The 11,723-nt window shown below is 41.1% G+C and overlaps 1 protein-coding gene across 2 annotated transcripts in view; it reads left to right on the forward strand.

Moving 5' to 3' along the window:
- GUCY1A2 (guanylate cyclase 1 soluble subunit alpha 2) overlaps positions 1–10,093 on the forward strand; it is a 311,943-nt gene extending 301,850 nt beyond the window's left edge. For both annotated transcript variants that reach the window (XM_073583022.1, XM_073583023.1), the window contains one exon: positions 3,557–10,093. In XM_073583022.1, the coding sequence (XP_073439123.1) occupies positions 3,557–3,764 (208 nt within the window). In that variant the 3' untranslated portion in view covers positions 3,765–10,093. The remainder of the gene's footprint in view (positions 1–3,556) is intronic.
- The last annotated feature ends 1,630 nt before the right edge of the window (positions 10,094–11,723 follow it).

Here is an 11,723-nt window from a genome sequence, read left to right on the forward strand (position 1 = left end):
ATGTCCTGCATTCTGCCCCATGTCTGCATTCTGCCACCATCATGTCTTGCATTCTGCCCCATGTCTGCATTCTGCCCCCAAGTCTTGCATTCTGCCCCCATCATGTCACGCATTCTGCTCCCATCATGTCACGCATTCTGCCCCATCATGTCTTGCATTCTGCCCCCATCATGTCATGCATTCTGCCCACATCATGTCTCTCATTCCGCCCCATCATGTTTCTCATTCTGCCCCATCATGTCTCGCAATCTGCCCCCATGTTTTGCATTCTGCCCCTATCATGTCTCGCATTCTGCCCCCATCATGTCTTGCATTCTGCCCCATCATGTCTCGCAGTCTGCCCTGGGCCCCCCGGATTGCCGCTTTCAATAAAAAAAAACAAAAAAGCAAGTTCTTTTTACCTGGCCGCGCTCCTGCGGTGAAGCTCCCTCCACGCAGCTGAAGCGTGCACTCGCCGGCGACTGCCAATGACATCAGACGCCGGCGACGTGCGTGCTTTGGCTGATGTCAGCTGCCAGTCTCCGATTGTCTGGTGGCTGTTAACTATAGACGTGCGGGCTGGCGGGCCCGCATGTCAATAGTGGTCAACTGCCACACCACAGCACCACTAAAGGCCCGGTTTAGCCTGCCAGTAGGGGCCCAGTGAGCAGATGAGATGGGGCCTGATGCGGGCCCCCTCTGCCCACCAGGCCCCATAAGCCAGTCAGGGCAGTAATGCCCAGATGGCGGCCCTGGCTGAGAATCTCCTGGCTTTCTGTGATGTCCCCTCAGAGTCTCCCTCAGTTCCAGGCTCTGGAAACTGATGAATGGGTGTGGCCGCAACATGAATGGGTGTGGCTTGCAGGTTTGGTGGGTGTGGCTCCATTCAGCAGAGCTCACCCTGTTCACTGGAAGCAAAATAAAGTATTGAAGTATCTTACAGGAATTCATAACTTCGCAATGCCTGGACAATAAAGCAGCCAAATATACAGGACCATATAGCATCCAGACAAATCGCATTAAATAACAGCCATCAATAGCACAGTGAAGGTTATTGGTTACATCCCTGATGGTCTAGTACATTATGGGGATTAATCCTAGTATCTATATTTGCATGGGCAGTGTAGGGGTTAGTGTTAAGGTAAACCTGATTGCCTTGGTCAGTGTAAGGATCACAGCTGAGCTAGGACAATTTTACAGCTTAGAAAGGTAAGTAACCGTTGGACAATACTGCACGCCCCACCAAGGATCATAAAATTAACTCCTACATTTCCATTAAGAAGAAATTGGAGATCCATATTGTAGTGCTCCAGTTTGTAAGATGTAAACATGCATAGGATTGGATAGATTTTGAGAGCTTAATGGGAAATGTATTTTAATACAAAATATTTTGATTTGTAACCTGTATACCCTGAAATACTGTGGCCCCGATTAAGCATGTTTTTTTAAGTTACTTTTGTTTTTGTTGCGTTGTGTTAGTTGACTTTTGCTTTTGTGCCTATGGTAGTTCATCAAAATGGCTCACCCAGTTCATGAATTTTGTTCATAGTCAAAAATCATTTTCATTTTTGTCATTAACCTTTTTTGCCACTTTTTAGCTCAGAAAGGTGCATATTTTGCCAAATGCTGCAAAAAATGTGCAAAAAATGTCAGTCATATATAAAATAACTCCTGGGGTTGGGGACTGGAGTACATTTTGCTCAAAGTTTTTCATAAGTAGCAAATGGTAAATCTGGTAAAAACTTCTGGAAAGCCCGAATCCTGCCCACAATGGCAAGCTAAAAAAATTAAAATAAAACTGGCGAATTTATAAAAAGGTGACTTTACAAAAGGTGCCAATTAAAAGAATTAGGCACAAATGAAAAAAGGGTGTAAAACACCAAAAACTAGACAAAGAAAGGTGCAAACGCAATAACAAAACAGGCTCTAAGCGTACAGTGGCTTGCAAAAGTATTCACTCCCTTGGCATTTTTTTTGTTTTGCTACCTCACAATCTGGAATTTCACTGTTTTTAGTGTGTTTGTTTTTTGAAGATTTGCATCAGTTCATGTAAAGAACATGCCTATAATTGTGAACATTTTCTTTTTTTGTGAAGCAAATAGGACAAAATTAATGAAAACCTCAGTGTGCATAACTATTCACCCTCTAAAGTCAGTAATTTGTAAAGCCTCCTTTGGTGGCAATTACAGCTGCTTTGGATAAGTCTCTGAGCTTTCCACATCTTGCCACTGAGATTTTTGCTCATTCCTCAAGGAAAAACTGCTCCAGCTCCTTCAAGTTAGATGGTTTCCTCTGGTGAACAGATAAGACTGATAAGAGATTCTCAGGTTGATTAAAGTCTGGTCTTTGACTAGGTCACTCTAAAACATTTACAGTTTCCCCCTTAAAGTGCTGCTTTAGCAGTATGCTTTGGGTCATTGTCTTGTTGGAAAATGAACCTTCGTACCAGTCTCAAATCACTGACTGTATCCTGGTATATTCCTGTATTTCACACCATCCATCTTCCCCTCGACTCTGACCACTTTCCCTGTCTCTGCTGCCAAAAAACTTCCTCACAGCATGAAGCTGCCACCAAGTTTCATTGTGGGGATGGTGTTCTTGTGCTGAAGAGCCATATTGGTTTGAACTTATACATAGCGTTTACCTTGGCGAAAAAATTCAATTTTGGTCTCATTTAACCACAGCACCTACTTTTTCGTACATTTGGGGAGTCTCCCACATGTCTTTTGGCAAACTCAAAATGAGACTTACAATTTTTGTAAGTAAAGGCTTTTTTCTGTCCAGTCTTCCATAAAGGCCACCTCTATGGAATGTATGGCTTATTGTGGTCGTATGGACAGCTACTCCAGTCTCTTCTTGGGAACTTTGCAGCTCTTTCAAGGTTATCTTTGGTCTCTGTGCTTCCTCGCTGATTAAGGCCTCCTTCCCCAGGCTGAAAGTTTTGGTGGTCAGATCTCTCATGACAGGTCTGTTGTGGTATCATGTTCTTTCCATTTGATGATAATGGATTTGATGCTGCTCCGGGGAATCAAATGAGATTGGGATATTTTTTTTATAACCCAATCCTGACTTGTACTTCTGAACAACTTTGTCCCTGACTTATTTGGAGATCTCCTTGGTCTTCATGGTGTCGTTTGGTTAGTGGTGTTTCAGAAAAGGTGTGCATATAGTGACAGACATGTGACACTTGCACACAGGTGGACTTCCTTTCACTAAGCATGTGAGTTATGAAGGTAATTACTTGCACCAGAATTTTTTAGGGGCTACATCTCAAAAATGGTGACTACATATGCACATGACAATGTTTAGTTACTTGAATCTTTACCTTTATTTTATCTCACTTCACCAACTTAGACTATTTAGTGCTGATACACCACACACAAATCGGATTACAAAAATATCTAAACACAGGTTGTAATGTAACAAAATAGGTAAAAAGCCAAGGGGGTGAATACTTCCACAAGCCACCGTTAAGTCTATGTGCAACTCACATCGGAAAAATAGAACGGTCTACAATTACAAATGTGTTTTCCAACCACAATCTGAACCGTAATCTTGTGCGCTCTTCTCTCTGCAGGCTTTTGAATGGAGAAGAATCTTTTCAATTCATTCCTCGGTCACGTGAGGAGCTTCCAGAAAACTTTCCAAAGGAAATTCTTGGGATCTGTTATTTCTTGGAGATGGATAAAGGCCCGAAACAGCCAAAGCATCCTTTAACAACTGTCAGAATGAGAAAAGTTTCGTACAACATCGGCACTATGTACCTTAGGGAAACGAGCGTATGAAACCTTCTACAGATCAAAGACTATTTAAGAAAGAAAAAAATAAAAAAGCACAAACCCTTAAATGGGTCAAGACAGAAGTGTAGAGCATCTACTGTGCCATTAACTGAAAAGAACAAAACAGTGAGAACTCTGCATCAAGCCAGGCAATAATTAACTATTTTGGTGGTGAGTCACGGGTGTCGGGAACCCAGCATGGAGGGTAGAAGCCCAAATTCCTTCCCTGGTGTTTCCATTTGAACAATAAACCATCTCACCCCAAAATATCCGATCTAGGAGTCTACAAAATGTTCAAGCTTTTCATATATTCTACTGATAGACTTTCCATTTTCGGTTCTGTTTCCTCCAGTGTTTGTACACATGGTTTAGCCATCTGCTTGTAGACATTCACAATGTGAATGGCAGCTATGTACCTAGTCGAAACTTCATGGCCAAACTCCACAGTGGCGTGCAATTGTTAATTGTAAGGTGACCTGTATATACCAATCCTAATTTTTTCCATTTGGAATAATACTATGGAATCATGGCCAATATTCTGATGTAGCAGATGTAAATTTGTTATGGTTCTGGTTCCTTTAAAGGGAATCTGTCATCAGGTTTTTTCCTAACTCATTTGAGAGCAGCATAATGTAGTAAAAGAGACCCTGATTCCAGCGATGTGTCGCTTACTGAGCCTGCTTGCTCTAGTTTTGATAACATCACTGTTTAATCTGCTGTAGCTTTAGCTGCTCTCGAATGCTGAGCTCTGTATAACCCCACCCACACCACTGATTGGCAGCTTTCTGTGTACACTCTGCATAGGCAGAAAGCTGTCAATCAGTGATGGGGGTGGGCTTATATAGAGCTCATGAATATAAAAGGCTACCTAGCTGATAAAACTGTGATTTTGTCAAAACTACAGCAAGTAGCCCAGTAGGTGACACATCACTTAAAATCATTGTCTGTCTCTACAGGATGCTGCTGTCAGATGAGTTGGCAAAAACCCAGTGAGAGATTAATTTTAAGGTGCCAAGTCAGTGTCCAATTTTGAGCCTTAATAAATCCAAATTATGCTCTGATTAATAGGATCCGAGCTCCGTTTTGGGGGTCTTTTTTGTTGAACTTGATCCCCACCTTATTGGCTACAAGTGTCTAATGTGCTTTTTCTTTTCCGATTTAGTTTCATTAGGTGACTTTATGGTCCCAAACTAGAAGTGTAAAAGCAAAAAAAAAACAACCATTGAAGACGAGAAGGATGGGTGGGGAAGAAAAAAATGTAACATTTACCCAACGTTCAGTAGACCAGCTTTACTTAGTTGTTTCGATACTTTTGGAAAACTTCTCAAAAAGTTCCAAATACCCTGCTCAAATACACAGCCACTGAGCAAGCCTTCCTTGTATCATATAAAGGACCATTCTTGGTCAGCATGCAATACTGCATTTTCCCTGCATCAAAAATACCTGGCTAGCCATGATTTCAGCAAAATCACCTATTAAGGGGACATGTGACAGCCATCATATTGCGGAACGGCGAAATAAAGAAGATATGTGATAAGTTCACACTTGGTGTTTTTTCAGCATTTTTTTTTCTGCAGCAAAACCTGATCTTTTGGCAGGAAAGAAGCTGCAGGAAAAAGCATGCGTTCTTTGTTTTTTCGCAACGTTTTTGATGCATTTTTGTGCGGTTTTGGCATGCTAGATTTGTCTCTTGAGCATGCTGATAATATTTTAGTGTTGAAAAAAAAATTCCTATTCCACAGAATCAGGTTTTGGCACAAAAAACGCTGCAAGACCTGATACCTGCATTTTTGGTGCAGTTTTTCACTCAAGTCAATGGGTGAAAAAAACACTGAAAAAATGCTGAAGGAAGTGACATGCTTGACATCCAAAAAACCATACAAAGCGCAAAAAAAAACAATGTGTGTGCATGAGATTTCTGAAATCTCATAGGCTTTTCTGGTACTGTAAAAGGCATCTGAAAATTAGCATAAAAAGCAGCAAAAAACGCCCAGTGTGAACTTAGCCTAAATCAAAAGTTTTTTCTTCCAATACTTTGTGAAATCAAAGGTTCTGTCATATCACAAATTACGTTCTGCTACATCTGACTACGGCTCTGCAAGTAGCGCAAAAAGAATTCATGAATCTCATAGTTTTCAGCAATACTACGTTTTCATGACCCGTTGGAACCACGTCTTAGTTTTCGATGTGGAGTTTTGCTTTTCGATTGCATTTATTTTCATGTACTGAAGCAAGATTTTTAATAGCATGTCTTGGGGGAGGGGGCGTATAATTTCTCTTATGTTCACGTCGACATGCGACATCACACGAGTAAAGACGGTAAGGAGATAACCGACCACCATAGCATCTGAATGTACTTTCTAAATGCTGTTCTATAAGAAACATTTTCTGACCATTTCTAATGAAATATTTAACCTTTCATAAATCCATCGGTGTATATAAGGATTCCGATACGAAACGTTTTTACAATTTTAGACGAGCTCGTTAACTTGCAGCCTTCCATTAAGTGTTAGTAGTCAAAGTGACATTTGATATTGACTTATAGTGTATCTCTTGATTTATGGATCCATGGGGAAAAAAATATAAAGACAGCATAAAGTCTAAGGGGATTTTGATTGACAAGGTTCTTAAAAAGAAAAATATATTGAGATCTACTTCCCCATGCTACCTCATCAAATGTAAGCTATCATGCATGAATCGGTCACTGTCTCTCACAAGGTCAGCACACTCATCTCATGCTACGGTCATGGTACATCATTCACACCGCTACCCAAACCACAGGCAGGATGAATCAGAGGATGTTTTTGTTTTTCTCTGAAATGCTCCGAGAAAATATAGATTGATGGCCAATCATAATGTACAATTTCAGCTCCTCTGGAGATAGAAATGGGTCCCTTTACCTCTTGGGCTTCTGACCGGTTGCACCTATGACTTGTCTGCACCTGGGCTGGAGACATTATGAAGAGGCGAGACTAGTCCCTGCACTGCTCCAGGTGATTGACAAGTCTTTCCTTATGGGAGATACTTGTCAATCAACTAGAGGAGTGCAGGGAGTAGCCTGAGGCCATACTGGACCAGCCTCTTCTCCAACTATGGTCCTCGGCTGAAACTTCAACTTCAACCTATATTTTCTCTGAAACGTCAGACCACTTCAGAGAAGAAGATACCTGTCTAAAGTTGTGCGGCCAGGATCTGATTCATGCTGCCTGATTAATCGAGTGACAGGTTCCCTTTAAGCATTAGTTTACAAATAGTCACCTTGATAGAGATGAGCGAATTTGTTCGGGGTAAGTAAGATTTGCCTCAAATGTTTCAAAACAATTCACACTCTCCTGAATCCAAATTTTTTTTTATATGAATACTCACCTCACCAGTCTTCAGTCCCGGCACTGAACTTATTCAATGAAATCTAATGTTCCTAATTATGTTCTCACATCTTCCGAGACATAAAATAAATATCTTGCTGCTCACCTGTCACCTCAGCCCACTATCCAGTCCTCTGCTCTGTCTGGCTTCTTCTTTTGTCTACTGTGAAATGTTCTCCTAGGTCAGGGTCAGACTTGCGAGTACAATGCAATAAACTCGCGCATCAATACCTGACGCTGCTGCCGGCACTCAGGACTGTAGTGTGCAGCTGCTTGTACTTCTATGCAGCCGCACACTATAGTCCTAATTGCCGGCAGCAGCGTCAGGTATTTATGCAAGAGACTCGCTTGAGTTTCTCGCATCACACTCGCAAGTGTGACCCCGGCCTTAAGCTGATTTCAGTCTCTTCTGTCACCGACTCGACCTCAAACGTCACTATGTGTGTTGCCTGAGGCCCAGTGAGTTCCTCAGGTGATGCACGTCAAGACGTCAATATGCGCTTCATGACGCCAGAGGTCTATTTGGCATCGAAAGTCCCAACAAAGTCCCAAAGAAGATGCCAGATGAAGTGGAAGACTGGCTGGTGGGTTGGGGCAAAGAAGAGCATGTGAGCGGAGAGGTGAGAATTAATAATGATAATTTTATTTATATAGCACTAACATATTCTGCAGAAAATGATATCAATCATTACAGTGTTACACACAGTTCCCCAGTGCAAACAACAGGAGTAAAGGCCCCACTCGCAAGAGCTTACATCTATGATGATTTTGGGTGACACACTTGTATTTACTTTTTTTCTACAAAATTGCATGATCTGACTGTATTTTTTTAGCATTGCAGACACGATTAATTCTGACCAAATCCTCACATCTATTTACAGCCCCAAACTTGGAAGGACCCTCCACCATGCTTCACTATTGCCTGCAGACACTCATTAGGATACCACTTTTTGGCTGCAATTCTTCTATAAAGTCCAGTTCTGGCGAGACTGAACAGTAAAAGGGGATACTTGGTTCTCAGTAGTAGTAGTTACTGCTAAGATGAGCAGATCTATCAAAATATGATTTCGCCAAATCGTGCTAATTTTACCTACAAATTTGATTCTCAGCTGAATTATTCTCCACAAATTGAATGTTCCCTACTATGAACTGGGGTCTTGAGACATCCCCGAACATAAAAAAGAAAATTCCATGTACATTGAATATTTTCAATGCAGATCAAATCTCCTTGCAAAAATTTGAGCGAACTACAAAGCTGAGTTTAGGCAAATTTGCTCATCCCTACTTGATAGTAAAGAATCAAAGAGTCCAAGTTTTCTTAAAACCCCAATATAAATTAACAAGCATAGTCAAAGTGAATGGCTCCACAGCAGCGTCCATATTCTTCTCTTTCACCTTTGTTTGGTGCCTGTTTTATTTTATTCTTTCTTGCATCTATATGTGCTGAGCATTGTGACAACCTGTTCATACATGGATATTTACAACTATTTACACCAAAAAACATATCTTAAAGGGATCTTTTTGAGACATTAACATTGATGGCCTTGCCTTAGGATAGGTCATCAACGTCTGATCAGTGTGGGCGCATCTCCTGCCAATCAGCTGTTTACAGTGTTGGCCGGAACTGCTAAGTTATGGAACTGCTACTAATAGTAGCCATGGTTGGGTACTACATATTAGCCTCCTATTAATTTGAATACTTATTCCATTGGCGGAACTGTGCTGTGCGACTCCATAACCAAGCATTTCCAGCCGACACTAGGAGTAGACAATTGACGGTGGTGCCGGTTGTCACAACCCCACTGATCCGACATTGTTGACTTATCCTAAGGATTGGACACCAATGTTAAAGTCCCAGAAAACCCAAGTAAGTTTCCTAGTCTCAAGGTGGACGTTGGGTTGAAGTTGGGGGTAGAGGACCTCATAAGATGGCACTACATGGATTTGTACAGTGTGCATATGAATGTCACTTGTGAGTTCCATGTATGTGACCTCTTATATACAAGGTGCAGGTACCACATTCCACATTATATCTAAACTATTCATTTCCATGTATCACTCATTTAACAGGAAAAGATTTCCAGCTCACCGTTTCTGCATCTTGGTAATGCCTGGAGCACGGACCCACTGTATCAGCGTGTGGAGAATCCAAATGAAGTAAATTGTCCAATTTACTTCATTTGGATCACTCATTTAACCAAGGCAAATACTTTACTAGCGGGAATGATCTGCTAAACAATTCATTATAGACATATATATAGAACACAGGTGAATTGGTCATTTACCCTTCAGGGCTTTATTATTTATGCAATATGATATCTCGCTCCGTTCATGTGAATTTTCACACCAGACGACATGTTATTTGTTAAATATAAACTGATTTACTTATTTGTCATAATCGTTTCTCAATATAATGTATCATCATTTTGGAACTTTGCTCATACACAGTTCCAAATACCCTGCTTAGATGTAGTGTTATATGATAACATTCTGTCCACATATACTGCCTCTAGAGCTTACTGCATACTGATTATACAGTGTACTGAATAATAACTGAGTCTACATTTGGCTCCCTCTAGTGGTGACTGCTAGAATTCTGAATTGTACATTACAGTGAGGAAAAAAGCGTTTAGTCAGCCATCAATTGTGCAAGTTCTCCCACTTCAAAAGATGAGAGAGGCCTGTAATTGACATCATAGGTAGACCACAACTATGAGAGTCAAAATGAGAAAACAAATTCAGAAAATCACCTTGCCTGATTTGGCAAGATTTATTTTGCAAATTATGGTGGAAAATAAGTATCTGGTCACCTAAAAACTTGCAAGATTTCTGGCTCTCACAGACCTGGGAGAACTTACACAATTGGTGGTTGATTAAATACTAGATCTATATATGGGATTTAGAATAAAGGATGGAATCTCCAGTGCTGGACTTCAGTTAAAAATTAATCATTTATTGTAAATTCTTAAAATGGAACAGAAAAAAAGTATGGATAAGGACATACAGGCAGATGGGGTCTCTGGTGGTCTCTGGAGACCACCAGAGACCCCATCTGCCTGTATGTCCTTATCCATACTTTTTTCTGTTCCATTTTAAGAATTTACAATAAATGATTAATTTTTAACTGAAGTCCAGCGCTGGAGATTCCATCCTTTATTCTGTTTCAGTCAACACCCTTGATCAAGGTGACTCCGTGCACAGGAGGATTATGGATCGTAACCGAGACTGGTGAGCTGACCTCCCTTCATTTTCCCTATCCTTCTATAACTATATATGGGATTTGGAGCTCTATTATCAAAAAAACAGTATAAAGACATAGAGGTCTAGCAAACGTTATCTTGTATCATCTTGGTATCCTGTCGCATTGGGATTAAGTGTTGATCAACACCTAAAATAGCATTGGTCAACTGGTCCGTCCAATGTTACCTTATTCTTCCTAAGTGAGACAATTGATCAAAACGGTGTGCTATGAGCAGTGATAACCTTTGCTACATCTGAATTAGGATATTCATTTTAATGTAAGAATCCACAAAAGAGAAAAAGTAGCACTCATCGAGTTGAAGAAACTTCATCCATTTATTGACATATAAATCACATGTCGGGCCGGGGGAGTGACATAAGGAGTGCAGAAAGGCTGACCTTTCTGCACTCCTTATGTTACTCCCCCGGCCCGACATGTGATTTAGTTTCTTTAACATCGATGAGTGCTACCTTTTCTCTTTTGTGGATTCTGAGTATCGTCTAGTTCCAGGTCAAGCACCCGAGTCTACCAGTTGTCAGCTTCCTGCACACCGCGCACCATTCAGGAGTACACGGTAACAGCGGTGCTATCCTTGTTTTTTCTTGATTCATTTTAATGTAAGACAAAAGAAGAGCAACAAAAGCTTTGGCTTCATTTTAAATTGAACCTGTTGGATAATTTTTGCACCCCTACTGCTGTCATGCCATTAATTTCATGAACCAGAAAAATTTCCAATGTATTCTAAATTTGATGAAGCCGAATCTCTGAAATCACTTTCTACAAATGGAATGTTGTATGCAAATCATTATAAGAGAGTCATCAGGGCGGTGCTAATTTTAGGAAGAAGTCAGGCGGTCTGGATTCCGGCTCCATTCCAACTCCTGGCTTTACTGACAATCTTAACTGATCTACATCACCACCAGACAGCCCAATGCTTGCCTAACACAGTGATACCTTGTACTCCCATCTGGAATATAGTAAGGGTTACTCACCCTTCATGAGTCCAGTGCTGTTCCTGGTGTCTGTTTTTGTCTGCAGCGCTAATGTTACGTCAACAGTGCTGCAGCTAATCAGTGACCTCAGTGGCTCTAGCCATAGACTCAGCAGAGCCGCTGAGATCAGTAATTGGCAGCAGCACTGTCGACATGACGGTGTCCGAGCAGAAGCTGCCAGAAGAATGGAGCAGTCACTTGTTTTAGCCACTTGACGGCTTCCGAAGCCTGAAGCGGATAAAAGAAGCCCCAAAAGACTGAGCATGTGTACAGCAAGTCATTTTTACATTGCAGTGCATATATTCATTTTTTGAGGAATTTTTTTGTCGTGTGCACATACCCTTAATCAATGTACAGGCCTAGCAAA

Source organism: Dendrobates tinctorius, unplaced genomic scaffold (genome assembly GCF_039654945.1).
Source record: "Dendrobates tinctorius isolate UK_male_01 unplaced genomic scaffold, ASM3965494v1 ptg000075l, whole genome shotgun sequence".
In the NCBI taxonomy this organism is placed as follows: domain Eukaryota; kingdom Metazoa; phylum Chordata; class Amphibia; order Anura; family Dendrobatidae; genus Dendrobates; species Dendrobates tinctorius.